General features: G+C 60.3%; 2 protein-coding genes and 2 non-coding genes across 6 annotated transcripts in view; all 4 read left to right on the forward strand.

The window, feature by feature from the left end:
* Positions 1–12,981, forward strand: part of CHD8 (chromodomain helicase DNA binding protein 8) — a 28,903-nt gene extending 15,922 nt beyond the window's left edge. For 2 of the 3 annotated variants that reach the window (XM_043495477.1, XM_043495478.1), the window contains exons 16-38: positions 277–544; positions 944–1,157; positions 1,408–1,603; positions 2,096–2,263; positions 2,489–2,668; positions 2,975–3,085; positions 3,689–3,897; positions 4,051–4,250; positions 4,369–4,525; positions 4,982–5,071; positions 5,257–5,360; positions 5,588–5,702; positions 6,166–6,241; positions 6,509–6,563; positions 7,077–7,281; positions 7,519–7,727; positions 7,959–8,477; positions 9,364–9,506; positions 9,737–9,979; positions 10,306–10,419; positions 10,687–10,866; positions 11,402–11,530; positions 11,918–12,980. In XM_043495477.1, coding sequence (XP_043351412.1) covers positions 277–544; positions 944–1,157; positions 1,408–1,603; positions 2,096–2,263; positions 2,489–2,668; positions 2,975–3,085; positions 3,689–3,897; positions 4,051–4,250; positions 4,369–4,525; positions 4,982–5,071; positions 5,257–5,360; positions 5,588–5,702; positions 6,166–6,241; positions 6,509–6,563; positions 7,077–7,281; positions 7,519–7,727; positions 7,959–8,477; positions 9,364–9,506; positions 9,737–9,979; positions 10,306–10,419; positions 10,687–10,866; positions 11,402–11,530; positions 11,918–12,397 — 4,365 coding nt within the window. In that variant the 3' untranslated portion in view covers positions 12,398–12,980. Of the gene's footprint in view, positions 1–276; positions 545–943; positions 1,158–1,407; positions 1,604–2,095; positions 2,264–2,488; positions 2,669–2,974; positions 3,086–3,688; positions 3,898–4,050; positions 4,251–4,368; positions 4,526–4,981; positions 5,072–5,256; positions 5,361–5,587; positions 5,703–6,165; positions 6,242–6,508; positions 6,564–7,076; positions 7,282–7,518; positions 7,728–7,958; positions 8,478–9,363; positions 9,507–9,736; positions 9,980–10,305; positions 10,420–10,686; positions 10,867–11,401; positions 11,531–11,917 lie in introns of all 3 variants that reach the window. The other variant, XM_038369337.2, reaches the window with a different exon arrangement.
* On the forward strand, positions 5,980–6,082 carry LOC119842432. Its single transcript, XR_005288747.1, has one exon. It is a non-coding gene; the product is annotated as a small nucleolar RNA U6-53/MBII-28 (small nucleolar RNA).
* On the forward strand, positions 10,103–10,210 carry LOC119842431. The gene has a single exon (XR_005288746.1). It is a non-coding gene; the product is annotated as a small nucleolar RNA U6-53/MBII-28 (small nucleolar RNA).
* Positions 12,982–13,749: 768 nt separating the features above from the next.
* SUPT16H (SPT16 homolog, facilitates chromatin remodeling subunit) lies at positions 13,750–27,716 on the forward strand. The gene is made up of 26 exons (XM_038369343.2): positions 13,750–13,926; positions 15,700–15,792; positions 15,956–16,126; positions 16,572–16,724; positions 16,891–17,037; positions 17,246–17,397; positions 17,689–17,861; positions 18,055–18,145; positions 18,484–18,557; positions 18,927–19,039; positions 19,326–19,391; positions 19,781–19,879; positions 20,139–20,254; positions 20,692–20,845; positions 21,242–21,369; positions 21,694–21,829; positions 21,959–22,085; positions 22,198–22,316; positions 22,472–22,597; positions 22,876–22,988; positions 23,286–23,361; positions 23,631–23,800; positions 25,097–25,226; positions 25,842–25,971; positions 26,326–26,403; positions 26,661–27,716. Exons 1-26 carry the CDS (start codon positions 13,861–13,863, stop codon positions 26,810–26,812), a joined length of 3,153 nt encoding a protein of 1,050 aa, XP_038225271.1. The 5' UTR covers positions 13,750–13,860; the 3' UTR covers positions 26,813–27,716.
* The last annotated feature ends 47 nt before the right edge of the window (positions 27,717–27,763 follow it).

Raw genomic sequence — 27,763 nt, forward strand, 5'->3', positions numbered from 1 at the left:
GCCCTCCCTGAGCCCCTTGTTCCTCCACACATCACCGCCCCGCCCTGCCGTCCGTGCACCACTGCCCTCCCTTGTCCCCCATCCACATGCCTCGCCCTGCCCTCCTGCTCGCACACCAAGAGCACCTTGTCTACCACACACACAGCCCTTCCTGCTCCCAACCTGTCCTCTGTCTCCTGTTCACAAGACCCGCCCCTGATGGTACCCCTCAGTCCCAAACCGCAGCCCCCTGCTATCCCAGCCCAGGACTCCTCCCCCATGTGCTGACTCCCTCGGCCCTGCTCCCAGGTGCAGAAGCTCCAGGCCATCCTGAAGCCCATGATGCTGCGGCGGCTGAAAGAGGATGTGGAGAAGAACCTGGCACCCAAGCAGGAGACCATCATCGAGGTGGAGCTGACCAACATCCAGAAGAAATACTACCGGGCCATACTGGAGAAGAACTTCTCCTTCTTGTCCAAGGGGGCAGGGCACACCAACATGCCCAACCTGCTCAACACCATGATGGAGCTCCGCAAGTGCTGCAACCACCCCTATCTCATCAACGGTGAGGGGCTGGGTGAGGGCTTCCCCGGGTGGCACCGCTGGCCCCTCACTGCCGGCGCCTGTCCCTGCATCTCCCAGGGGACAGCGCTGCCCCCTCGCCGCCGGCACCCGTCCCTAAAATGGGGGCATCTCAGCAGGGCCGGGCGGGGGCTCTCCCCTCAGTCAGCGCTGCCCCCTTTCCGCTGGTGCCCGTCCCTGCATCTCCCCTTGGGCAGCACTGCTGGTGCCCATCCCTACACCGGGGGCATCTCAGTGGGGCCAGGCAGGGGCTCTCCCCTCAGTCAGCACTGCCCCCTCACCACCAGCGCCCATCCCTGCAATGGGAGCATCTCAATGGGGCCAGGCATGGGGGGACTGCTGGGCCCCAGGGTAACACCCCCAACTGTTCCTTCCCTGTCAGGCGCGGAAGAGAAGATCCTGGCTGAGTTTCGGGACTCCTGCCCGCACTACGTGCCCCATGATCTGCACCTCCAGGCCATGGTGCGCTCGGCCGGCAAGCTGGTGCTCATTGACAAGCTGCTGCCCAAGCTTAAGGCGGGCGGCCACAAGGTGCTGATCTTCTCGCAAATGGTGCGCTGCCTCGACATCTTGGAGGACTACCTCATCCAGAGGCGGTGAGGAGGCACCTGCTATTCTAGGGACCGTGTGTGAACAGACGGTCCTGCCCCCAGCTGTGTGTGTGGCGGGGGGTGGGATCCAGGGGGTGGGACCTTAGCTCTGCTGTAGGGCATACATCAACACAAGCTGGAGCAGGTTGGAAGGGGTGTCACAGGGCCAGTGGTAATGAAGCTGGGGATTCAGTGGAGCATGGGGTTCCATCACTGTAGGCCCTACGTAAACACGGTGCTGGCCCCTCCCCTGCAGGTACCTGTACGAGCGGATTGACGGACGGGTGCGGGGGAACCTGCGGCAGGCCGCCATCGACCGCTTTAGCAAGCCTGACTCCGACCGCTTTGTCTTCCTGCTCTGCACCCGGGCGGGCGGCCTGGGCATCAATCTCACGGCAGCTGACACCTGCATCATCTTCGACTCGGACTGGAACCCCCAGAATGACCTGCAGGTACTGGGGACCCCCACAGCACCCCAAACCCTCTACAGCTCCCCTCAGTGCCCCATCTCACCCCCTGACACCCGCATCACCTTTGACTCGGACTGGAACCCCCAGAATGACCTGCAGGTACCGGGGACCCTCCCCTGCCCCACACCCTGTCCCCAGCTCTCGGAGGCAGCACACAGTGGGGGGCGGGGTCATGCCCTTTTCTTCCTGTTCTCCCTGCAGCGTCGTCGCCTCTCTCCTGGGCTCCCCATCCACAGAGCGCCCTCTAGGGTCCCTGAGTGTTCTCTTGCCCCCCCCCCCACCCCACCCAACCCTGCCCCATCCCTGAGCATCCTCCGGGCCTGTCACAGCCCCTGTGCACTTCCCAGGCCCCATGACCACTGTCCCCCAGCTCCTCCCTTTCCCTGCCCCTCAGCATGCTCAGGGTCCCGCACCCCCGAGGCCAGCTCCTCCCCGCCGAGTGCACCGAGCATCCTGCCACCCCTCTCTCCCCAGGCGCAGGCACGCTGCCACCGGATCGGGCAGAGCAAGGCGGTGAAGGTCTATCGCCTCATCACCCGCAACTCCTATGAGCGCGAGATGTTCGACAAGGCCAGCCTCAAGCTGGGGCTGGACAAGGCCGTGCTGCAGTCCATGAGTGGGCGCGAGGGCAGCATCGCTGGGGTGAGAGCGCAGGGGGAGCCCTGGCTTGGCTCCAATCTGCCCCAGGGCAAGGGACTGGTGGGTTCAGGAGGGTGGCGGGGAGGAGGTTCCTGGGGGGTGCTGTGACACTGGGGGTACCCGTGGGCTGGGGTGGGAGGGTGGTGTGGAGGAGGAGGTTCCTGGGGGTGCTGTGATGTTGTGGGTACCCATGTGAACAGTTCCTTCCACCCCACGCCTCCCCCCCAGATTCAGCAGTTCTCCAAGAAGGAGATTGAGGACCTGCTGCGCAAGGGGGCCTACGCTGCCATCATGGAGGAGGACGATGAGGGCTCCAAGTTCTGCGAGGAGGATATTGACCAGATCCTGCTGCGCCGTACGACCACCATCACCATTGAGAGTGAGGGCAAGGGCTCCACTTTCGCTAAGGTACCCCCCCCAGTTTCCCTGCACAAATACCCTTGGCTACTCCCTGGCTACCTCCAACACCCTCCTCAGGGGCTCCCACTTCACCATGGTCCAGCTTTACCACCCCACTGCCCTAGAGGACTGTGCCTCACCTGCATCCCAGTGGGAGGGACAGAGGGACACACTCGGAGGTCAGCCTGTGGGTGGGGAATCGAAGCGGGAAGGGACAAATGGGATGGCTAGACACGTGGGGCATTGTAGCTGGGAGATCCAGAGGGGGCCCCGCATCCACACACACACTACTAACCCCCCGGCTGCCTCCGCCAGGCGAGCTTCGTGGCCTCAGAGAACCGCACAGATATCGCCCTGGATGACCCCAACTTCTGGCAGAAATGGGCCAAGAAAGCAGACCTGGACCTGGACCTGCTCAACAGCAAGGTTGTGGGGGAGGAGTGGGCAAGAGGGGGCTGGAGAGCTGAAGGCATGAAGCGCAGGTGCTGGGGACGTGTCCTCTTCAGCTGTGGAAGGAGGGGATGGGGAGCATTGTGGGGGGTGGAGTTTTGGGGGAGGGCATGTGGGGAGTGGGGTTATTAGGGACCCCATCCCCACAGCAGGCTGGGCAGACAGAGAACAGTTGCCCCAGTAATGTGGATGAGCATTGGGTCGGAGCCCTACCAGGAGGAGAGGCTGCTTCCCACTGTGCTGTGAGCCCTCACAGCTCCCCACCACTCAATCTCACTCCCATGGTGCACTGGAGCCTTGGGTCAGCAGGGGCCCTGGGGTGCCAGGTTTCCCTGGGCCCCCCTGAAACGGAACATGTCCAGAGCCACCTTGGAGAGGTGGGGATGTGTCTGGGCCCTCCTGCTCCCAGGCTGAGTCCAGGTGGCAGGAGGTTATTCCAGCCGGAAGAGTGGGGGGGCGTAACCCAGAGCTGCCCTCCTACAACAGGAGCTGGTTCTGGGAGCTGGGCTGGCAGCTCTCCCTGTGTAGCCCCACCCCCTAATGTAACCCCCTAGGTGTAACCGTCCTTCCCCTCCCCAGAATAACCTGGTGATCGACACACCGCGGGTGCGGAAGCAGACCCGGCACTTCAGCACCCTGAAGGATGACGACCTGGTGGAGTTCTCGGACCTGGAGAGTGAGGATGAGGAGCGGCCGCGCTCCAGGCGTCATGACCGCCACCACCCCCTGCACCACTCTTACGGGCGCACCGACTGCTTCCGTGTGGAGAAGCACCTGCTGGTCTACGGGTGAGGAGGGCCAGGAGGGCTTGTTTGGGGGTTCCCAGGGCTGGCACTGACTCAGCCAGTCCTCCAGAGCTGCGGGTGGGAGAGCTTGGTATGGCCGGGAACACTGAGGGGAGGAGTCTCGGGGCCAGTGCTGACCCATGCGGCTCCCCACAGCTGGGGCCGCTGGCGAGAGATCCTGTCCCACGGGAGGTTCAAGCGGCGCCTGTCAGAGCGGGACGTGGAGACAATCTGCCGTGCCATCCTAGTCTACTGCCTGCTGCACTACCGAGGCGACGAGAACATCAAGGGTTTCATCTGGGACCTGATCAGCCCTGTTGAGAATGGCAAGGCCAAGGAGCTGCAGAACCACTCGGGTGAGGGTTCCCAGCTCACCCCCCAGCTCCCTCCCTGCCCGCCTGAGAGAGGAGCCATGGATGCGACGCCCCGCCAGCCCCCTCCCCAGTCTGACCTTTCTGTCCATTTGTCCGCCAGGCTTGTCAATCCCCGTGCCACGGGGGCGCAAGGGCAAGAAGGTGAAGTCCCAGAGCACGTTCGACGTCCACAAAGCCGAGTGGATCCGCAAGTACAACCCCGACACACTCTTTCAGGACGAGAGCTACAAGAAGCACCTCAAGCACCAGTGCAACAAGTAAGGGACCTAGGCGTCCGGGCTCCCCCAACACACGCACACTCGCCGCTGGTACAGGGGACTCGGGTGTCCGGATTCCCCTTCCCAAGACTTTTCTTACCACCAGTACAAGTAAGGATCCTGGTGTCCAGGCCCCTTTCCTCCAGCGCGTACGCTCAACACTAGTACAAGTAGGGGTCCCAAGCGTCCAACTCTCCTTCCCCCTCCCCTCCATACATGCCACTGGTTCAAGGGACCCAGGCTCCCCCCAACACACACACACACACACACACACACACACCCCCCACTAGTACAAGTAAGGGAACCAGGCGTCCAGCTCTCACACACACTCACCCCACTAGTACAAGGGACCTAGGGGTTTGGGCTGCTCTCCCCCAGCTGGGAATGGGACCCAGGCATCCTGCTGCCCAGCATGGGCTCGGTGCTCTCTCTGACCCTGTGATGTGTCTCGACCAGGGTGTTGCTGCGAGTGCGGATGCTGTACTACCTGCGCCAGGAGGTGATTGGGGACCAGGCCAGCAAGGTGCTGGCTGGTGCCAATGCCAGGTAATGGACCTTTTGTCCCTCCCACGCTGTGCTCCACTGCCCCCTCCCCCACACCCCTCATTGCTGCCTGTTCTGTCTCCCACCCTGTCCCTGGGTCCGTCCCTGTCTTGTGCCCCTGCGTCTGTCCATCCTCCCTGTGTCTGGGCCCGCATCTCACTTGTTTCTCTGCCCCACTCTCCTCGCAGCGAGATCAACATCTGGTTCCCGCTGGTGGAACAGCTGGAGGTGCCAACCGGCTGGTGGGACGCTGAGGCCGACAAGTCCCTGCTCATTGGGGTCTTCAAGCATGGTGCGTGTGTGGGGGTGGTGTAGGGGACTCAGCTCCCCTAGGTTTGCAGCAAGGGGGGGTGAGGGGACTCTCACCTGGGGGGGAATGAATTGTGCATGTGGTGGGAAGGGAGCAGAAGTTCCAATGTGGCTGGGCCAAGGAAAGCTGTTTCTGGCCCGTGTGTGTGTGTGTGTGCGCGCGCGCCTGTAGAGAGGTGCTGATCCCTCATCTGTGCCCCCTCCCCCCAGGCTATGAGAAATACAACACCATGCGAGCTGACCCTGCTCTCTGCTTCTTGGAGAAGGCCGGGCGCCCGGATGACAAGGCCATTGCTGCGGAGCACCGCCTGGATGTGGGGGAGGGGTGAGTGTTTGTTGAGCGGGTGGGGCCTTGGCACAGGGGCAGGGCCTAGGCATGGGGTAGGGGTTGGGGGGTGAATGACTGTTTAGGGGCTAGGGTATGGACTGACCATAGGGGTGTGGGCAGGGCCTGGGGATAAGGGCGTGGGGGTGAGATGACTGACTGACTGTCTAGGGGGTGGGGCCTGGCTGCAGGGGCAGGGTGAGTGACTGTCTGGGGCGGGGGGGGGGGTGAGTGGTGGCCATCAGGGCAGAGCCTGGGTAACCTGTTCCGAGGGACATGCCTGTGATGACTCGCCATGCTAATACCGACCCCCCAGCAGCGCTTGGCTCTGCCCTGGGGGGGAATGAGTTAAACTTGCTCCTCATGGAGTTCTGAGGCACCAGCCCCAGCAGGAGCTGTGGAGGGGGCCCAGCTGGGGGCAGTTCCTGGCAGTCATTAACCCCTCCCTTCCCATGGGCCTCAGGACGGAGTTTGACAAAGACTGTGAGGACCCCGAATACAAACCGCTGTCTGGGCCGGCCAAGGAGCAGGATGACGAGGTGAGAGCTTCTCCTGGCCACCCTCTCGCCCCAGGGTCCCCCTGCCTCCTAATCTCCATGGCGCTCCACCTTGTCCCACTCTGCCCCCAGGTCCGTCTCCACGCTGGGTTCCCCATCGCCCCCAGACCCTGTGCTCCCCATCCCCCATTGGCTTCTGGAAGCATCTATCCCTGTCTGAGGCAGGCAGCAAGCTGTATATCGGGCAGGTGAAACGGCTCAGGCACAATACTTTCAGTCCTTACTGTGTCTCCCCTTCCCCACCCCCAGGGCGATCCCCTGATGCTGCTGGATGAGGAGATCTCAGTGGTGGATGGGGATGAAGGTAAGGGGGTGAGGGAGAGGGTGGCAGGAGCACAGAAGGGGTTAAGGCAGGCACTGTTCCTTAGCGTATAGGCTGGGGGTGCATGGGAGGGTTGGGATGCAGGGTCTGCATGCACTGGGGGGCTCTGACCCGTGTTGTCCCCCTGCAGGCTGGGGTGCAGGGTCTGCGTGCACTGGGGGGCTCTGACCCCCCTGCAGGCTGGGGTGCAGGGTCTGCGTGCACTGGGGGGGCTCTGACCCCTGTTGTCCCCATGCAGGCTGGGGTGCAGGGTCTGTGTGCACTGGGGGGCTCTGACCCCCCTGCAGGCTGGGGTGCAGGGTCTGCGTGCACTGGGGGGCTCTGACCCCCCTGCAGGCTGGGGTGCAGGGTCTGCGTGCATTGGGGGGGCTCTGACCCCCCTGCAGGCTGGGGTGCAGGGTCTGCGTGCATTGGGGGGGCTCTGACCCCCCTGCAGGCTGGGGTGCAGGGTCTGCGTGCATTGGGGGGGCTCTGACCCCTGTTGTCCCCCTGCAGACCAGCCGGCCCAGCCTGGGCACCTGTTCTGGCCACCAGGCTCGGTGCTCACAGCCCGCCTGCGGCGTCTCATTACCGCCTGCCAGCGCAGCTACAAGCAGGAGCAGCTGAAGATGGAGGCCGCAGAGCGTGGGGACCGGCGGCGCCGGCGCTGCGAGGCAGCTTGCAAGCTCAAGGAGATGGTGCGCCGGGAGAAGCAGCAGCGGTGAGGCTGGGCAAGGTGCAGCCAAAGGGGGGAGGGGGAGCCCCACCCTGTTCCAGGGGGTGCTGTGGAGGTGTGGGGATGGGACACGCACCCTGCAGCCACCACAGGCTTCTGGGACGGGGCTGCCTCGTTCTGGGATTCAGAGTGAGTGGGGTAGGCCTGGGGCAGAGGTGCATCTTCCCAGGGACTGGCTCAGGTCCACTGGCCCGCTGAGGCTCTCCTGTTCCCCGCCCCCAGGTGGACGCGTCGGGAGCAGTCGGATTTCTACCGCGTGGTGTCCAGTTTCGGGGTGGAGTACGACCCCGACACGCTGCACTTCCACTGGGGCCGCTTTCGAGCGCTGGCCCGGCTCGATCGCAAGACAGACGAAAGCCTCACCAAGTATTTCCATGGGTTTGTGGCCATGTGCCGGCAGGTGTGCCGGCTGCCCCCGGCCGCCAGCGATGGTGAGTGTCTGTCTGTTTCTGTGCCGGCTGCCCCCGGCCGCCAGCGATGGTGAGTGTCTATCTGTCTGTCTGTGCCGGCTGCCCCTGGCTGCCAGCGATGGTGCATGTCTGACTGCCAGCAGCCCTGAGTGGGCATGGACATGCCAGAGAGAGTGAGGATAGGGGAATGTTGGAGGGGCTGGGCTCCCTAATTCTCTGACACCTCCCCCCCACCTCCATCTCTCCTCGTAGAGTCTCCAGACCCCACGCTGTTCATCGAGCCCATCTCAGAGGAGCGGGCCTCGAGGACGCTGTACCGCGTGGACCTGCTGCGCCGGCTGCGGGAGCAGGTCCTGTGCCACCCGCTGCTGCAGGAGCGCCTGGCCCTGTGCCAGGCACCGGGCCTCGAGCTGCCCACCTGGTGGGAGTGTGGGCGGCACGATGGGGAGCTGCTGCAGGGGGCGGCACGCCATGGGCTGAGCCAGACCGACGACACCATTATGCAGGACCCCGACTTCTCCTTCCTGGCCGCCCGCCTCAGCTACCTGCATGGCCGGGCCGGGACACCTCAACCCCCTGCAGGGGGTGCTGGAGCCACCACCACCTCCCCCCTGTCCCCCACACGTGAGATGCCGGCCCCGCTGCTGCCTGTGCTTCTCTCCAAGCCTGATTCGGCTGATGACTCGGACTCGGAGCTCGACCTGGGGAAGCTCTCGCCCTCCACATCCGGGTCGTCCTCGTCCTGCTCAGAGGACAGTGACGACGAGAGGGGTGAGTGTGGGACCCCCTGCACCCCTCCCCTTGGAGTCCCACCCCATCCCCTCTGGGTCACCCATACCCTCCTTGAGCCAGGGATCCCCTCCTGCCATCCACGTCCGAATCGTCGTCCTGCTCTGAGGACAGCATGGAGTGTGGGACCCCCATACCTCCTCCCTGTACCCAGACTGAGCTAAAGGTCTCCCTGAGCCAGCTCTGACTGCAAACGAGGGTAATTGACCTAACCCCATAAGCCATGTTCCACCCTCCACAGCCTGTTCCAGTGACCATGAGAAGTGGGGGTACCCTCCTGGACCACCTCCAGAAGCCCTTAAAGATCCGTGGTGCCAGGAATTCTCTCCCCCCCCCCCCCTTCTTTGATTCCAAAGTTTTCCCCTCTGGAGCGCAGGGAAGTCCCCTGGCCTGAGGGACAAGCCCCTGGGGGGGTGGGGGCAGGTCCATCTGTGGCGGCGGGTCAGTTTGTCTCTGCGTCATCCTTGCCTTGTCTCACTCCACAGGCAGGGCAGCTTGCAGGATGGGTGCTGGCCTTGGGCAGCAGGAGGCCTCCATCTCTCTGCGGCAGGGGCAGGAGGTGTTTCTCACCATCCCCTGTCTCCCCCCACCCTCGCCCCCGAGGCACGATGCCCTGTAGCGGGAGTTGCCCATGGGGTGGGACATCTGTCTCTCACCATCCCCCTGGCATGATGCCCTGTCGGGGGAGATGTCCGTAGGGGGCTGGGTGTGTCTCTCCCCACCCTCAGGCACAATGCCCTCCGGGGGGAGCTGTCCGTGGGGTGGGGGGGTCTGTCTCACCACCCCCCAGGCATGGTGCCCAGCGGGGGCAGCTGTCCTTGGGAGGGTGGCGTGTCTGTCTCACCACCACTCCCCCCACCACCCTCAGGCACCATGCCATGCAGAGGGAAGCTGTCTGAGGAGGAGGAGTCCCTGCTCTCCCTGCCCACCTCCCAGGAGGGTGACTCTCCACAGCCCACTGCCCCGGAGCTGCTGCTGCAGCAGCGGCAGCGTGCCCACGAGTGGCCCAAGGTACTGCTCCCTTGCAGCGGGGGGACACAAACCCAGCCCTGATCATCTGGGGAGCTGGGCGGGGGTAGGGGGTAGGTTCTGTGGGGGAGTGTGGGGTTGTCATGGTTGCATGGCAGGTTTCGATGGGGTGGCTGGCATGGTTCTGCTGGGGAATGAGGTGGTTGCCATGGCTATGTGGCTGGTTGTAATGGGGTGGTTGCCATGGTGACACTGACACCCGTTTCCCCCAGGACCGGGTGCTCATTAACCGCATCGACCTGGTGTGCCAGGCTGTGCTGTCGGGGAAGTGGCCCTCAAGTCAGCGCAGCCAGGAGCCCTGTGGGGGTCAGGGGGGAGACGTTGCCCCCCGGCTGCCAGGTGACTATGCCAGCTCGCCTGCTCCCCATGCCTGCCCCCAGGAGGAAGCGCCAGCCCTGTACACCCGGCTCCGGCACAGCCCCGAGGAGAAGGAGTTCACTGTGCAGATCAAGGACGTGAGTGGGGAGTGAGGACTATGGGAGGGTGTGGGGGCGCCTGTCCCATGGGATGGGGGCAGAGTCCTATAACTCACCATGCTAATACCAGGCAGGGCATGGGGGATGTCTATCCAAAGGTGGTGCCTGTGATGACTTGCCATGCTAATACCGACACCTCCCTGGCAGTGCATGTGGCTCTGCCCTGGGGAGGAATGAGTTAAACTCGCTTCTTATGGAGACCTGAGGTGCCTGCTCCCCTGTGGGTCTGGGGCAGTCGCGGGGGTCACCCTGGGGCAGCATTAGGTCCCATTTCCTGGTGCTCATGCTGACCTTGTCTTCCCCAGGAGGAGGGGATCAAGCTGACGTTCCAGAAGCATAAGCTGATCCCCAATGGCGCTCTACATGAGCGGCATCCACACCCGCTGGGCCACAAGAAGAGCAGCAAGAAGTTGATGGAGGTGAGGGGATGGGAGAGTGTATCGGAGGAGGTGGAGCTGCGGGGGCTTTCTGAGTCCAGCAAGAGCTGCAGAGCCTGGGAGGGCTGTGGGGGGTTGTATGCACAGGGGTGTCTGCCTTCATGGAAGCGGCAGTGCCTGATGGAGGGTCTCTCTCCTGATTCGGGGGTCTCTGTGCCCCAGCTGGAGCTGTAGTACCTGGGGAGGTGGGATGGCTGGGGGGGGCTCTGTGAGGTCTCGCTCTCCTGACTGGGGATCTCTCTGCCCCAGCTGGAGCTGCAGTGCTTGGAAGGGCTGCGGGGTCCTGACATTGATCTGGAGGCGCGGATCCCGGTGGTGCACAAGGCGAACGGGACATTGCTGGTGGGGGAGGCGGCCCCACGCCGAGCTGATCTGGAGGCCTGGCTGCATGCACACCCTGACTTTGCCATTGACCCCCGCTTCCTGGCTGTGAGTGTCACCCCGTCCCTCCCTTCAGTCAGGGCCATGCTGGAGAGCCTGGAGCCCTCAAGCCCCAGCTTCCTGTCCTCCTGCCTCTTCACCCTGGGCTCCTGCTCCCCAGTGCCAGACTGGAGATGGGAGAGAAATAGGCTTTGGACACGGGGGGACACACACACCCGCCTGTCTCTCCCTCCCTGGTGCTGTTCCCCCCATGTGATCCTCCAGAACTGCCCCCTCCCACCCTGTGGCTCTGCCTCACTCCCAGAGACACAACTGCCCCCTGAACACACTGCGGCCAGGAGTGTTCAGTGGGCCCAGGCCCCACTGAAATGAGTGAGGAGATGGTCCCACTGGGGATGGGCTCTGTTAGGCCCCAAATGGAGGGAGGCTCTGACAGCTGCTGCGCCCTAGTGCCATAGGGCTGCTGTCAGAGGCTCCTCAGGGAGGTGGGGCCCTAAGCAGTTGCTCCGCCTGGGGAAGTGGAGACCAGGTGTCACTTTCTCTTGCCCTGATCCCTGCGTCATTCCCCGTTCCTACCCCCCAGTACATGGAAGATCGGCGCAAGCAGCACAAGTGGCACCGGTGTAAAAAGACAGGCACAGTGGAACTGAGTTGCCTGCCAGGGTTGGAGCGAGGCCCAGGGGTGGCCAGTGGCTCCCACAACGGCAAGAAGGTGAGAGTCATGTGCTAATCCCTCCCTATCCACCCCCTTCCATCTCACCCAGGGCTCACCTCCCCCCTCCCATTTATCTACCCCCTGCCTTTACCCTTCACCTTCATGCAGCTTGTTCTAACCCCCTGCAAGGGCAGGGCCCAGAGGCTGGGTCCCTGTCTGCCCAGACTCTCCTTGGGTTTCATCCCCCAGATCCCCCTAGTCATGGTGCCTGCCCTCTTGGGAGAGGGGAGAGACAGTGAGGGGGATCTCTAACTGTTGGGCTAGCAGGGGAGGAAGGGAGGTCCACAGTCCCTGCTGGGGGCAGGCTAGCCCTATAGCAGTACTGGCGGGAGGGCGGGGGGAGCCTTGCAGCACTAATTCCTCCCCCTCTCTCTCCCTGCCCAGGGCTTCGTGACTGACCCTGTGATGAGCCGGCTGTTGCCAGGTCCATTGGAATCTGAGGGGGGCCTGAAACAGCCACGGGGTCGCCGGGCTGGTGTGGAGCTGTCCAAGATGGTATCCCTGATGGGGGGGGCTGGGCGGAGCCAGCTGGGGGCTATAGGGCCCCTGTCTTTACATGGCCCCTTCCAACCTGGACCAACCCCTGGCTCTTCCCTGCCCTACATACCCTTCCCTGCAGCCTCCTCCTCTGGCTCCCTGCTGCACCCAGGGTTGGGCCATGGCAGCTATCCCCCAGGCCCGCACATGCACCTGGGCTCTCTGGGGCACCCGCAACCTGATGAGGAAGAAGAGGATGAGGAGGATGAGATGGATGACTTGTCTCAGGGCTATGCCAGTTCAGAACAGGACTTCTCCCTGCTTGATGACCCCATGATGCCGGCCAACTCGGACTCCAGTGACGGTGCTCATGAGGGGGGTGACTGAGCTGAACAGACAGAAGGGGGTACTGGAACTCACTGACTGTGTGGGGGATGGCTGGAGCGACCCTATTGTGGGCCCTCAACATCCATCAATCCTCTTCCCCTGCTGGGGGTCAGGGCAGAGAGTGGGGGGACTCTGCCCTGACCTAGGGTGATGGGAATGGGCACGGGCACAGATCCTGTCCTGGGCCAGGGGAGCTTCCCCGGGATAGAAGTATGTGGGCTTGGCCAGTAAAACTGCATCCCAGTATGAGGCACCAGCTGGGGTCACCTCCCAACCTGCGGCATTATCTGCCAGTGTACATCCCGGCTTCTTACTTGGCCTTCAGGGGGTGGCAGCCCCTATCCTCGCCCCAGTGGTGCAGGGCCCAATGTTGTATTGTATGGGGGGGAAGCCTATATTTATATAAATATGTAATATGTCTTGTGTAATATGACAGGAGTGGGGAGGGGCTGCTGTGGTGGGGCCGGGACCCTGTGAGGGCTGCCATGTGGCTGGAGCGGGTGAGGGGTAAGGGTGGGGGTGGGGCAGGTTGGGTTAGCGCTTCCTGTAGTTGGATTTTTTTTTTCTAATAAAAGAAACAAAATGTGCAAAAAAAACCCCAAACCTGGCCCTATCCCCTGGTGTACATGGTGGGCAGGGAGGAACTGTAGGCTTGCGGGCGATGCCTGGGGCAGAGGGCACTGTGTCAGGTAAGCTGCTGGGCAGCGGGACCCCTGGCTTGGGTGCTCCTGCTCTTACGCACCTGGCTCTGAAATGGGACTTTGTGTCCAGAACCCTCCCGCCAGCCGCACCTTCCACTGCTGGGGCCCAACCGGCCTGGGGAGGGGTGGGGGGCACGGGCAGGCCTCCAGCCTGCCCCCCATCCGGGGCCCATAGTCTGCCCCTCACAGGAGCCATAGCCTGGCCAGCTTTCCGCTCCTAGCTTCCTCCAGGGCAACCTGCCCTGAGCTGGGAGTCCCCTGCCCCGGCCCAAGGGGCCCCCGGCTGGCCCCCTGCCCGGGCCCCCGGCTGGCCCAAGGGGCCCCTTCCCCCTCCCTTTCCTCCCCATAGCCCTTGGGGGGGCTGGGCCACTCCCCGCGTGAGCGCGCATTACGGTCCCTGCGGGCGTGTCCGCGTGGGAGCCAGGGTGTCACGTGGTCGAGACCGCGCGGCGGCGTAACCACGTGCTGGTCACGCGGGAAGGGGCGTGTCCAGGATACCCATGCCTAGCAAGGTCACGTGCCCGGTGAGCGCGCCGTTGTTGGAGGCCGTTCACGCGCGGACGGGGCGGGGCGTCTCGGGGCCGCGCGGTGGCGGGAGCGGAAAAAAAAAACGCGAGAAAAGCAGGGGAAGGCCCGCGGGCGCGAGGCGGCGGCCCGGAAGCGGAAGTGGGTCGCGGGAGGTGGGGCGGTGGGAGGTGCTTCCGGGGGGCGAGGGGCCGCGGCGGGGCCTGGAGCGCGGGGACGAGCCGAGCCGGAGTCTCCATGGCGCTAAGCCTGGACCGCGAGGCCTATTACCGCCGCGTCAAGCGTCTCTATGGCAACTGGCAGGTGCGGCCCGGGGAACTCCCCCGGGACTTCCTGGACCCCCCTCCCCTGGGGTACCCGCCGTGGGGAGACTCCCGGGCTTCCCCAGCCTGAGCGCCCCCATCCCCCCCAGCCAGGGATCTTCTCCGGCCTGCGACCCCCAGCAGCCATCTCTAGGGGAGATCCTCCTGGGGTCCCCTCTTCCTGTCCCCGACCAAGCCCTACCCCCAGAGATCCCCAGGCGCGGACCCGATGCCCCTCCCCCCCGGCTGGTGCTAGGACTGCCCCCCCAGCACAGTCCCCTCTGTTCAGGGGATCGTCCGCGGCGACCCCAACTTCTCCCTCACCACCAGGTTGTCCCCTAACTTTGTTTTCCTGTTTCCAGCCTGGGAGCAAGGCAGTGGGCCCGGGGGCGGGAGTCACTGCTCAGGATTGGCCCCAAGGACTCTCCGTGGCAGGGGGATTCGGGCACTGATAGTATGAGGTGCAGTTATGGAGTATGGGGTTCTCATTCCCCACCCATTATAATGCTCTCATGCGCCGGGGAAAGGTACCATGTTGCAATGAGCCCCCCACCCATGAGGGGATCTAGTGGTGAGGAGTCCTGCTGGCTGCTAGCGGTGAAGTGCCGAGCTCTGCTGCGCGCCCCCCCCCCCCCGTTTATTGCACGTGTAGCAGCCTCCAATAAGAAATTGAAGTGCCATCGTGCTAGGTGCTGTACAGAAGAGGCCTCCCTAAGTTTTTTGTCATCTAAGTACAGAGCTGAAGATGGATGCAGCCACCAGAGCTGTGTTAAGATCAAAGGGTGCACAGGACAAGGGGCTTGGGACTCTGAGAACCTGGGTTCAATTTCCTGCTTTGCCACAGACTCTGTGTGAGAGCTTGGGCCCGTCCCTTAGCCCCCCCATGCTTCAGTTTCCCATCAGTACAATGCCCTACTCCGCAGGGGTGCATGGGCATAAATACGTTTGATTACGACACATTCGGGTACTACAGGAATTGGGTCTGGATAAATACTTTGGACTGGTAGAAGCTCCCAGCTTGATTGGGGGCGGGACTAGGGGTTGTTAGTGGTGATCTGATCCTTTGGGCTCCTTTGCCAGCCCCAAATGTTCCAAAATCACGAGATGGGCCCAAAATGGTGATTTTTTTTTTTTAATGAACTTTGGTGTCTTTTTTTTGTGTTTTTGCTGTTTGGTTTCTAAGTCTTTGGGTAGCACGTGAGTTGCATTCCCAGGCTTTTTTCTGCTACCCGGAGCCGAGAAATGTGCTATGTGTTTCAGCTTTTCTAACCTGCCTAAGGGATTTGGGTGCCCAGTTCTGTTCACTCTGATGGGAGTAGGGTGTCCAAATCCCTCAGGTGGCTTAGGCCATCTCTGCCCAAGTGAGAGGCTAGGATTTTCAAAGGGAGTTAGGTGCCCAGCAGTCATTGATTTGCAGGTTGGGTACCTAACTCCCTTAGGCTAAGCAGTCTTCTCTGTCCAATTTTATAGTCAGCTGTTGTCTCCTTTCTCATTCATCTCTGCTAAACGCTCTTCCTTCCTCATTGCCGGTCTCTGACCTTCCCCTTCAGTTTCTGCTCTGTCCTTTCTGAGAACCCTCCGAGTTCATATCACAACATTAGGATTGCTCCCTACCCTTCGAAGCTCAGAGCAGCTCCTCTGAGGCTACAGGTCATTGAGAGCCCAGAGAGGCACGCAGAGAGGTCAAATGAGCCTTTCTGATTAGCATGACATGGTTTGGGGCAGCTAGTGGGGGAGAGACCCCAGCCCTCACTTCCCTCTGCTTCCCTTGCAGAAGGGAGAGGATGACTATGCCAACATCGACGCCATCGTGGTCTCGGTGGGGGTGGACGAGGAGATTGTCTATGCCAAGTCCACTGCCCTGCAGGTCAGTAGGAGGGAAATCTGTGGAGGATGCTGCTGGAGCTGGGAACGAGGAAAGCGCTGAGTAGAGGGGAGGTTGGGGTAGCACTCGTGGGGGTTGGGGGAGTCTCTGATAGGGAGTCATGGGAGGGAGTGACTCCTTTCCCTCATGGTTCCCCTTCCTGCAGACGTGGCTCTTTGGCTATGAGCTCACTGACACCATCATGGTTTTCTGCGAGGACAAGATCCTGTTCATGGCCAGCAAGAAGAAGGTGGAGTTCCTGAAGCAGATCGCCAACAGCAAGGGCAGCGAGAATGCCAATGGCGTGCCGGCCATCACGCTGCTCGTGCGGGAGAAGGCGAGTGTGTTGGGTGCTGCCTGGCGGTTGTGGGGCACTGCACAGTGGGGTGTCCATACCAGGATGGGGTGGTGCATGCTAAGGGGTGGAGAGTTATGGAATGAAGATTTACACCCCAGGCTGGGGGAACGTTGAGGGTGTTGTGCTGCACCCATTGAGAGTTGCAGGAAGGTTGAGCCTGTGGGAGTCAGGGGTGGTTGAAGGTTGTGCACACTGGGCTGGGAGGAGGTTGAAGTTGCTGTTTATGGGGCAGTTGAGGAACGTCAATGGTGTGGTGGGCTGGGCTGAAGGGAGAGATGATGAGGGCCTTGCGCTCATGGCTTGCTTGGGGAGGCAGGGTGAAGGGCTGGGGGTAGCCACCAGGGACTCTGGTGGTGCAACCTACCTCCTCCCTAATGCCACTCCCCCGTTTTGGGGGACTAACCCTATCCCTGCCCCCCTGCAGAATGAGAGCAACAAAGGGAACTTTGAGAAGATGATCGAGGCACTGAAGGGCAGCAAGAACGGGAAGCGCATCGGGGTCTTCAGCAAGGACAAGTTCCCCGGGGAGTTCATGAAGAACTGGAATGATTGCCTCAGCAAGGAGGGCTTCGAGAAGGTGTGCTGGGTGGCAGGATGGGTGGGGGGGAGCTCCTCCTGTTCCCCTCCCTTCCCCCGTCTCTGGCTTTGCAGGCGGATATCAGTGGGGTTGTGGCCTTATGCCGAGGCAGGGATGTGAGAAGCTCTACCTGCTCCCCTCACCACTCTCCCTGTCCCTGGAACAGGTAGATATCAGCGCAGTCGTGGCCTATACTATCGCAGTGAAGGAGGACGGGGAACTGAACCTGATGCGCAAAGCGGCCGCCATCACCTCTGAGGTCTTTAACAAATTCTTCAAGGAGCGGGTCATGGAGATTGTCGACGCTGATGAGGTGAGAGGGTAGGGAGGCCCCAGGGGTGTGGTGGGGTGAGCTGTGGATGGGATGTGGGGGCTGGTAGGGGGTGAGCCATGGCTTGGAGGTGGTGGCAGGGGGCTGGTATGGGGTGAGCCGCGGCTTGGAGGTGAATTGGACCTGGGACGCTGGCAAATCCTGTGGTCCATCTGGCTGTTCCTACTCGAAGTCTCCATGTGCCCCACAGAAAGTGCGGCACAGCAAGCTGGCAGAGTCGGTGGAGAAGGCCATCGAGGAGAAGAAGTACCTGTCAGGGGCTGACCCCTCCACAGTGGAGATGTGCTATCCCCCCATCATCCAGAGCGGCGGCAACTACAACCTCAAGTTCAGTGTCGTCAGGTCAGTGCCCGCAGGGCTCCTAGCCCTCCCACCCAGCCACCCCACCCCTACCTCTGCTGAGCAGGCAGATGAGGGCCAGGGTCAGTCCTCGCTTCCCCCAGAACCGCCCAACACTGGAGACTTGTCTCCCGAGAGGTGTCAGGGAGCTGGTGCTGCTGGCTGGGTTGGGTCGGTCTGTCTGGTCCTGCCTTTTCCAAGATCCAGGGACTCCTGGCTCAGCCCCCAGCCACCCCATGCCCAGCCCATGACTAGTGCCTCCCCGAAATCCACCTCTCTCTGTCCATCCACCAGCGACAAGAACCACATGCACTTTGGGGCCATCACCTGCGCCATGGGCATCCGCTACAAATCCTATTGCTCCAACCTGGTGCGCACGCTCATGGTGGACCCGCCCCAGGAGGTGCAGGACAACTATACCTTTCTGCTGCAGTTGCAGGAGGAGATGCTCAAGGAGCTGCGGCATGGTGAGTGGGGGGAGGGGAGGTGCGCTAGGGAAGTGGGGAGGGGTCCTGCTGCCTGATGGGAGGAGGGGCGGTGGAGGATGTCACACTGCCCGGCTCCCAGGGAGTGGGAGGGGAACGTGATGCTGCCCTGGCCCAGGTGGGAGGGAAGGGGAGGACATCGCGCCACCTGGTGCTCATGCTGAGACTCCCCCAGGCGTGAAGCTGTGCGAGGTCTATGCTGCCATCATGGATGTGGTGAAGAAGCAGAAACCGGAGCTGCTGAACAAGATCACCAAGAACCTGGGGTAAGAAACTGCCCCCCAACTCCCACTACACAAACCCACACGCACTGCACACCCTGCATCGCCCGCCCCGAGTCTGCTTAGCATGAGCATCCAGAACCTAGGGGAAGAGAACCCTGCTCCAGGTTCCAGCCGCAGCCCAGTCCCCATGTGCCCAGGGCCTGCACAGCTCAGCCTGGCTCAGGGGTGAGGCGCCAGGCTCCTGCTGGAGTGGTCCCTGTAATACCTGTTCAGCCTGGAGTAGTCCCTGTAATACCTGCCCCCAGGTCTATGGGGTGGGAGCATTGCCGGGGCCAGAGGGTGGCTATGGGTAATGTGACTGCCCCCTGGACTTTTCACAGATTTGCCATGGGCATTGAGTTCAGAGAGGGCTCCCTCGTCATCAACAGCAAGAACCAGCACCGGCTCAAGAAAGGTGAGAGGCACGCCTACACACACACACACATCACTTCTTGCTGATTCCATCGCATCCCCATGCCCTGAGAGCCAGAGCCAGCTTAGTTATGGGGAGAGACCCCTATTGTCTTCACAGTCAGGTATCCAGTCCCTACACCACCCCCTATGCAGCCCTTGAGGCTCGAAATCTCTTTTCCTGCAGGCGGGGGCCTCCCCTAAATCATATGTAGGGTGGGATATCCTGCTCGTGTATAGCTCCGTGTGCACCTGCTGCCTGTGCATGTGGACTGGTTGGCGACTGCTGACCTCCCTGCATGTCCCCCGGGCCCTGCCACCCCAGCCTGGACCTCCCTGAGCCGTGTCACCCCCTTTTTCATCTGGCTGGCAGGGATGGTATTCAGCATCAACGTGGGCTTCTCCGACCTGACCAACAAGGAAGGAAAGAAACCAGAGGAGCGAACATACGCACTGTTCATTGGGGACACCGTGCTGGTGGATGAGGTGGGTGTGGGGGGTTGGGCCGCAAGGTTATTTGGGGAGCACCATGCTGGTGGATGAGGTGTGTGGAGGGGCCGGAGGGTTATTTGGGGGGCACTGTGCTGGTGGGGATGGGGCTGGAGGGTTATTTGGGGGGCACCGTGGGGGTGGGGGCCATGCAGGGTTATTTGGGGGGCACCATGCTGGTGGATGGGGGCCGCACAGGGTGAGTATTTTCTGCTTCTCTGCCCCATGTGCGTTTATGGGCTGCCATCTGTTCCACCCCCCGACTCTCTCTTTGCTCTCCAAGGACGGCCCGGCCACCATTCTCACCTCTGTTAAGAAGAAGGTCAAAAACGTTGGCATCTTCCTTAAGGTGAGGCTGGGGGTGTGGGAGAGGTTGGGGGAAGGCAGACTCGATATCAGAGCAGGGCATGTGGGGGCTCCCATACTTCGGTGGCAGGGAGTTCTGCGTGGAGGAGGGGATGACAGAAGATCCCCAAGGTGCTGGGTGGGGGTGGGCCTGGGGAGACACTATGGGGCCAAGTGGCAACATTTCATAGATCTGTAGGTTCCCACGGCAGAAGGGACCATTACGACTCTCTGGTCTGACATTCTGCAGAATGAAAGCCAGCAAACGTCCCCAGCGTAAGTCCTAGCACATCCCTTCCAGGGTGCTGGAGGATGAAGGGTGCGGGGAAACTTGGGGGCAGAGGTGTAAAGGGTGGGGGGACCAGCTCTGACCATTCTGTCCATCTCCCACAGAATGAAGATGAGGAGGAGGAAGAGGAGGAGAAGGACGAGGCTGAAGACCTGCTGGGTCGCAGCTCCCGAGCAGCAGCACTGCTGACGGAGCGGACGCGGGTGCGGTTCCTCCTGCCATGGGGAGCTGGCCAGGGCTGGTTGGGCTCCAGAGCCCACGTGGGACACCTGGCGGGGCCCCTGCAGCTAGAAGGGGCTGGGGGAGCTAACTTCCTCACAAGGGAGGGGCTGGGGACCATGCTTCTATGGGACTGGGGCTGAGTGGTCCCTGTGGCTGCAGGGCTGCCTCGGGCAGGGTGGTGGCTGGGCTGCTGAGCTGGGGTCTGGGTCTGCGCCTCACTCGCATTCCTGCTACCGCCAGAATGAGCTGACGGCGGAGGAGAAGCGTCGAGCCCACCAGAAGGAGCTGGCCATGCAGCTCAACGAGGAGGCCAAGCGGCGGCTGACGGAGCAGAAGGGCGAGCAGCAGATCCAGAAGTGAGTGGAAGGGGAACTCGGGGGTGAGAGCAGATCTAGGAGTGAGTGGGGAGACGGGGGGGCAGGGAGGGGAGTGACTCTAGAAGTGAGTGGGAGAAGAGCCTAGAGGTGGGGTGAGCAGATCCAGAAGTGAGTTGTGGGGAAGTGGATCCAGAAGTGGAGCAGGCTTCGGGGTTGCTATCTGTCACTCTGTGTTTATGTATGTTTGGGAGGGCCTGGGTGGGAGCTGTATCTGTGGGTGATCTGGTGTTCCTTGGAAGTGTGGTGCCGGAGGAGGAACACTGTGCCGTTTTTTGGAGGGAAGCTGTGCGTGCTTGCTGGATATTTGGGGGCCCTAGAGGCTGTGCCGTGTTTTGGAGGGAAGCTGTGTGTGCCTGTTGGATATCTGGGGGCCCCTGGAGACTGTGCTGTGTTTCATCTTCCCCCACCCCACCCAGGGCCCGCAAATCGAACATCTCCTACAAGAACCCATCACTGATGCCCAAGGAGCCACACATCCGGGAGATGAAGATCTACATTGACAAAAAATACGAGACTGTCATCATGCCAGTCTTTGGCATCGCCACACCCTTCCACATCGCCACCATCAAGGTATGGGGGGCTGGGTAATGGGGGGCCTGCATGCTTCTACATGGCCACCGTCAGCCCGGGAAGGTGACTTCTCAGCACACAGGACAGGGAGGGGGTTAGGGAACCTGTTGGTTTGAGGTTTGTGTTGGTCCTTCAGCTCAAAGGAAAGTGGGGGCCGTTTCCCACAGAGGCTCTGCCTCGAGGGGCCATGCAGGCAGGAGCCCTGGGGAGTGGGGGGGTTACAGGCAGGAGCTCTGGGGAGTGTAGCTGGGGGGCGGTTGCTGGTGGGAACCCTGGGGAATGGAGCAGGGGGGTGAGGGGAAGGGGGTTTACAGGTGGGAGCCGGGGTACAGAGAAGTCCCCAGCCACATTCAGGGCACACAATCTGACTGACCTCCCGAACTCCCCATGGTGCAGAACATCAGCATGTCGGTGGAGGGTGACTACACCTACTTGCGCATCAACTTCTACTGCCCAGGCAGTGCCCTGGGGCGCAACGAGGGCAACATCTTCCCCAACCCCGAGGCCACCTTCGTCAAGGAGATGTGAGTGCCCCCTTCCACTGCCCCCCCACCCTCTGCCCACTGCTTGAACGACCTTCCCCAACCCCTCCCCTGCAAGCCCCCTCGAGCCCCAGGCTGGGCTGGGACTCGGGACTCCTGGCTCTGGCATACTCTGGCTGTGTGACCTGGGCTCTTGGTCTCTGTACACGGGGGAGCTTAACAGCCTGCTGTATGGGGCAGCGGGGAGACTAGGCACCAGCTTTCTGTGCGGGCTGGGCACCCAAGTGCCCCATGGGCTGTGTGGGGCAGGGGCTGCATACGTGCAGTGCTGTTATGGCCAGTAACCGCTTACCGCGCCTCCCCCAGCACGTATCGTGCCTCCAACATGAAAACGCCGGGTGAGCAGACGGTGCCAGCCCTCAACCTGCAGAACGCCTTCCGCATCATCAAGGAGGTGCAGAAACGCTACAAGACCCGGGAGGCAGAGGAGAAGGAGAAGGAGGTGAGCCAGGAGTGGAGAGCCTGGGAAAAGCTGACCCCATATCCCAGTCTCGGGCAGAGACACTAACAGACCCGGGAGGCTCTGTGCTCCGCGGGATCTCACTCCCTGGCTCTCGTCTCCTCTCTCTAGGGCATTGTCAAGCAAGACTCGCTCATCATTAACCTGAACCGGAGCAATCCTAAGCTAAAGGACCTGTACATCCGGCCCAACATCGCCCAGAAGAGGATGCAAGGCTCACTGGAGGCCCACGTCAATGGTAAGGGCCCCTTCCCCCAGCCCACTTTGCTCCTAGCCCCAGTCCAGGGACCGCCTCCTCCTAGTTGCGCTCCAGCCCAAGGGTCCCCTCTCACTGTCTGTCTCTTGGGCAGGTTTCCGCTTCACCTCTGTGCGGGGAGACAAGGTCGACATTCTGTACAACAACATCAAACATGCGCTGTTCCAGCCCTGCGACGGGGAGATGATCATCGTGCTGCACTTCCACCTCAAGGTAGGGCCCCTGCGCCCCCCAGGAACCATCTCCGGGCCTGATTTTGCCCTGCTCTGTGCAGGGCTGGGGTGGTCTCTTGCAGGTTTTGACCCGGGGGCTGGTGTGGGGTGTGAGAGACTCAATGGAGCCTTCATGCCCCCCCTCCATTCCCCCAGAATGCTATCATGTTTGGGAAGAAGCGGCACACGGATGTGCAGTTCTACACCGAGGTGGGCGAGATCACCACAGACCTGGGCAAGCACCAGCACATGCATGACCGCGACGACCTCTATGCCGAGCAGGTGAGATGTGGGGCAGGGGGCAGCTGCATGCTGACCTTGCTGTCCCTGCAGATTGAGTGCGAGATGAGAGGGGACTGGGCTGAGGGGTCTCTGTCTCTAGGAGGCTGTGCTGACCCTGCAGATGGAGAGTGAGGGGTTACGTTAGGGGGCTCCTCTCCCCAGGAGACAGGCTGTTGACCCTGTGCCCCATGCAGATGGAGCGTGAGGGTTGATGGGGGGCTCAGAAGCAGGGGAATCTCTCCCTGGGAGCCTGGCTGATGTCCTTGTGCCCCATGCAGATGGAGCGTGAAATGAGGCACAAGCTGAAAACGGCCTTTAAGAATTTCATTGAGAAGGTGGAGGCTCTGACCAAGGAGGAGCTGGAGTTCGAGGTGCCCTTTCGGGACCTGGGGTAAGGGGGTGAACTAGGGCATCAAGGTGCCCTTCCAGCACCTCTAGGGATGGGGGGAGCAGGGGCGTGGAGGTGCCTTCTGGGATCTTTTGGGGGGGAGCAGGGCGTTTAGGGTGCCCTTCTGGGATCTTTGGGGGCATGGAGGGTGCCTTCCGGGACCTGGGGATTTGTGGCCCTGGACCCCGTAGACACAGTCTGACACAAGATGCCCACCAGGGGCTCAGTCTGCCCCCCCTCCTCCCCCCACTCTGGGTCTGTGGCTCTCACTGACCTCACTTGCTTTGCTGTCTCTGGCAGGTTCAATGGTGCCCCCTACAGAAGCACCTGCCTGCTCCAGCCGACCAGCAGTGCCCTGGTGAATTGCACTGAGTGGGTGAGTGTCCGTGGGGGACCTGTTCATGCCCCCACCCCAGTCTCAGCCCTGCTCAGGGCCTGGCGCAAACCTGTGTCCCAAGGGACCTGCCTGCGTGCTTGTGGGGGTCGGCGGAGCTCAGGGCGAGCGCTGGCACTGTAGGGTGGGAAGGGACTTGGGGGTGCAGCTCTGTCCCCTGTGACTACTGGCCCCATTGGCAGGGGGTCTCTGTCCCAGGGCTGGTGAGGGGGTGTCTCCATCCTGGGCCTGACCCCACCCCTCCCCTGCAGCCTCCATTCGTGGTGACGTTGGACGAGGTGGAGCTCATTCACTTTGAGCGAGTCCAGTTTCACCTGAAGAACTTCGACATGGTCATCGTCTACAAGGACTATAGCAAGAAAGTGACCATGATCAATGCTATCCCCGTGGCCTCCCTCGACCCTATCAAGGAGTGGCTCAAGTGAGTGACCCCCCATCCTCCTCTATGATACCTACCTCATCAGGATCCTGATCCACACCATACCCACCAATTCCATCAACTGGGGGGTCTCCACTGAGGAATGACACCCCCTGACCCCTCCACTGAGATCTGTTTCACCAGGATCCCAATCCCCCAGCTCCCAGCCTCCTCACTGTACCCACCAATGCTATCAACTGGGGGATCCCCACCAAGGATTGCCCCCCTCCCCCCCAGGACGCCTCTCCTGGTGCCTACCCCACACACACCAGGACTCTGATCCCCTCCCAGAGTGGAATGATTTAAATCAAGGGACTTAAATCACCAGTTTTTAATCATGATTTAAATCAATTTTAATTGTGTTTTGCATTCGTACTTTTTCAGGTTTTTTTCCTCTAAAGAAAGGTTGATTCTCATTGGCTGGTAACAAGTAAAACAAGTTGATCTGCAACTGAATACAGCCTTTACACTACATTTAGTTCTTTTTGCTACCCCGGAGTACATGCTAGCTATGTCTATACAAAACTATTTCAGCAATGATAGCAGTTTACACTTCATTCAGATTCTTAATTTTACATTTTTTATTCTGTTAGAAAATAGTGAATGATCCATATCTTGATGATTTTTTACTTCTGGTTTGTGCCAAGCTCTGTTTGGATAGAAATTCAAATTCAATTCAAAAATGCACAAATAACATTTACCATTGTAAAATGCTTTTTTATTCATAAACTGTCTTAATGTGCTGGATACGAGCCAAAAAAGTATATCAAAGTTTATCTAAACATGTTTTGCATTTATAACCAATTAAGCAAAGGAAGCTTTTCCAATTCCCAGTAGGTTTTTCAGTTTTGAAAAGTAGTCATTGCACTGAACTTGGAACACACGGAAATGAAGACTATATTCTCTCTGCACTTGCAGAGGAGGCTACTGCTATTAAAAGCTTGTTAGGTCTTCAACAAACTCTGGTTCCAAATGCTTGGCCAGCTACTTCCACCAGTTCAGTGGTTTAACTTTCCTTAAAAGTTGGTAGCAAACATTTACTGATAAAAAATATTAAATTTAATGTAAATAAATTATAGTAAGTTTAGGCCTTAACATCGGTTGTCATAATTTTAAATAGCTTTATTTTTTTTAAAGAGTAAACCTGTTTAGTTTTACATAAAGTAAATCCTATTTAGATAAAAAAAAATCTGACTTTATTTATTTTAAATCATCAATTTTTATCCACTCTGGAGCCTCCTGATACAATTCCTCCCCTCATCCACTGGGACCCAATACTGACCTCTCCTTTCTCCCTAGCTCTTGTGACCTGAAGTACACGGAGGGGGTGCAGTCCCTCAACTGGACCAAAATCATGAAGACGATTGTGGATGACCCTGAGGGCTTCTTCGAGCAGGGGGGTTGGTCATTCCTGGAGCCCGAGGGAGAGGTATGGGGGGGACTGGACTCCGACTCCCCGGGGGGGGCTCTGTCTCCCAAGGGGGAAGGGCCCCTGCAAAGGGATGGTGGTTGGGGGGGATTATTTTGATTTCCTGTGGACACTCCGGTATCTGAGCCCAATTAACATTAATTAATCTGATCTCACTCCCACTTCTCTCTGCACCCCATGACCTATGGCAGGTTTCAGAGTAGCAGCCATGTTAGTCTGTATTCGCAAAAAGAAAAGGAGTACTTGTGGCACCTTAGAGACTAACAAATTTATTAGAGCATAAGCTTTCGTGAGCTACAGCTCACTTCATCGGATGCATTTGGTGGAAAAAGCAGAGGAGAGATTTACACACACACACAGAGAGAGAGAGAGAGAGAGAGAGAACATGAGTGTATATAAATCTCTCCTCTGCTTTTTCCACCAAATGCATCTGATGAAGTGAGCTGTAGCTCACGAAAGCTTATGCTCTAATAAATTTGTTAGTCTCTAAGGTGCCACAAGTCCTCCTTTTCTTTTTCCATGACCTATGGGAATCACTGAAGATCATCCAGGGAATCAGTGACAATTGGGGATAGAACCCAGGAGTCCTGATTCCTGGCTGGGATCTCTCCCCAGGGCAGTGATGCCGAGGTCGGGGAGTCAGAGTCAGAGATCGAGGATGAGACGTTTAACCCCTCGGAGGATGAGTATGAGGAGGAGGAAGAGGACAGTGATGAAGATTACTCCTCTGAGGCTGAGGAATCAGGTGAGGAGGCCCCTGCAGCTTAGGCCGGGGGTGGAAGGGTTCTTGGCACCAAGCCTCTGCACTGGGGGTCTGACCCTGAGGGGTCACCTGGCAGAGTACACTCTGCTGGGCAGCAGGGGTCACCCTACCCCCTTCTCCTGGGAGCCCTCCCTTATCCTCCACACACTACCTGCTCTGTCCTGCCTAATTCCCCCTCCCACCTGTGCTCCCATTCTGAGGGGTGGGATGAAGTGAGGTGGGAATAGGCCCCTTGTTCCAGTGTAGGGGGATGGTGCCCTCCATTGGACAGAGGGTTGAGCTGTGGGGTGGTGCTGCGCACAGGGCCATCCTCTGAGCTCCTGTCTCCATTTGCAGATTACTCCAAGGAATCCATGGGCAGCGAGGAGGAGAGTGGGAAGGACTGGGACGAGCTGGAGGAGGAGGCCAGGAAAGGTGAGTATCAGCCCTTGGGACCTTTCCCAAATGCACACAGGGGCCATGGGATCTGGGTGTCCTTGTGACACCCTGTTCACTCTGACCCCTAATGGTTGTGGGGAAGGGGACAGAGTCCTGCACCTCCTGTTGCCTTGCAGTCAGACAGGAGAGCTGGTAGTGGAGGGTGTCAGTGGGGTAGGTAGCCAGCCTCTCACCCGCTGCAGCCATTGGGTGGGTTACACAGCCATGCCCTGACCCCCATCCTACTCCCCTAGCGGACCGGGAGAGCCGGTACGAGGAAGAGGAGGAGCAAAGCCGCAGCCTGAGCAGGAAGAGGAAGGGCCCAGCCCACAGTTCCAGCCGCCGCAGTTCCCACAGCCGCAGCCCAGGCCGCAGCTCGGGGCCCCCCAAGAAGAAGAGGAAGTAGGCAGTGAACTCTGACCCTCCCCAGCAGTGACGCCTGGGGCATCAGACCCTGTTCAACAGCCAATCCCGGGGGCGGGGGGGCACCATGCCCCACCCACAAACTTTGTCTTTTCCTGTTTTCAATTTTCCCTGTTTTGTTTCTTGAGTTTTTCTGGCCATTTGTACGGACCAATCAGCTGTGAGAATTCCAGGCCCCGCCTGCCTGTAACCATGGACATGAGCACTGCCAATGAAAAGGAGGAAGAGGCCTCTCGGAGTAAGGACACTGGTGTCAGTGATTGCTCGCCCCACCCCCTTCACTCCCTCCTGGGGTCCCTCCCTAGTCACCCGCACATTCCCTTGTGAGGTATAGGTATGGCCATGGCGCAGGCTGCCGCTTTCTCCCCCCAGGGAGTCTCTGGCGATCGAATCATCCCCTCTTTCCCAACAGCTCTGGGGAGACGCAGCCAGCGCAGAGGATCTCTGAGTGTCTCGGACTTCATCCTCAGGGTGCTGGTAACCAAGGCGGGGGGTAGACTGTGCAGGGCTGGCACCTACAGGTCCATCCGATCCCTACTGCTGCCTTCCTCAGCACTGGAGGGGTTGGGAGCGGGGTGCATGGGGGGAGTGGTCTAGCCCTGAGAAGATCCGGCTTCTTGTTTTTTACTCGCCTGGCTCTGTCCCGTATTTATCTCGTTTCCTCAGTTGCCAAGTCAAGCCTCTGGTAGGAGAGATGCTTTTGTTTTGGGGGGTTTTATCGTGTCATCTCCCATGGGCCCCCATCACCTGCCCCTGCTTCTTGCTGGTGAGGGAGCCCCTGGGGGGTGATGGGGCAGGGGAGGGCTCTAATTTTTTTTCATAGCCGGTAGCTCTTGGATTTTTGACTTTGGAGAATTGAAACAATAAAATGTGTTTTTGTAAGTTCACCTTTTCCAGGTGCTGAGTCTGTTCAGTCAGTGGGGAGGGGACGCTG

Source organism: Dermochelys coriacea, chromosome 13, assembly GCF_009764565.3.
Source record: "Dermochelys coriacea isolate rDerCor1 chromosome 13, rDerCor1.pri.v4, whole genome shotgun sequence".
NCBI classification, from domain to species: domain Eukaryota; kingdom Metazoa; phylum Chordata; order Testudines; family Dermochelyidae; genus Dermochelys; species Dermochelys coriacea.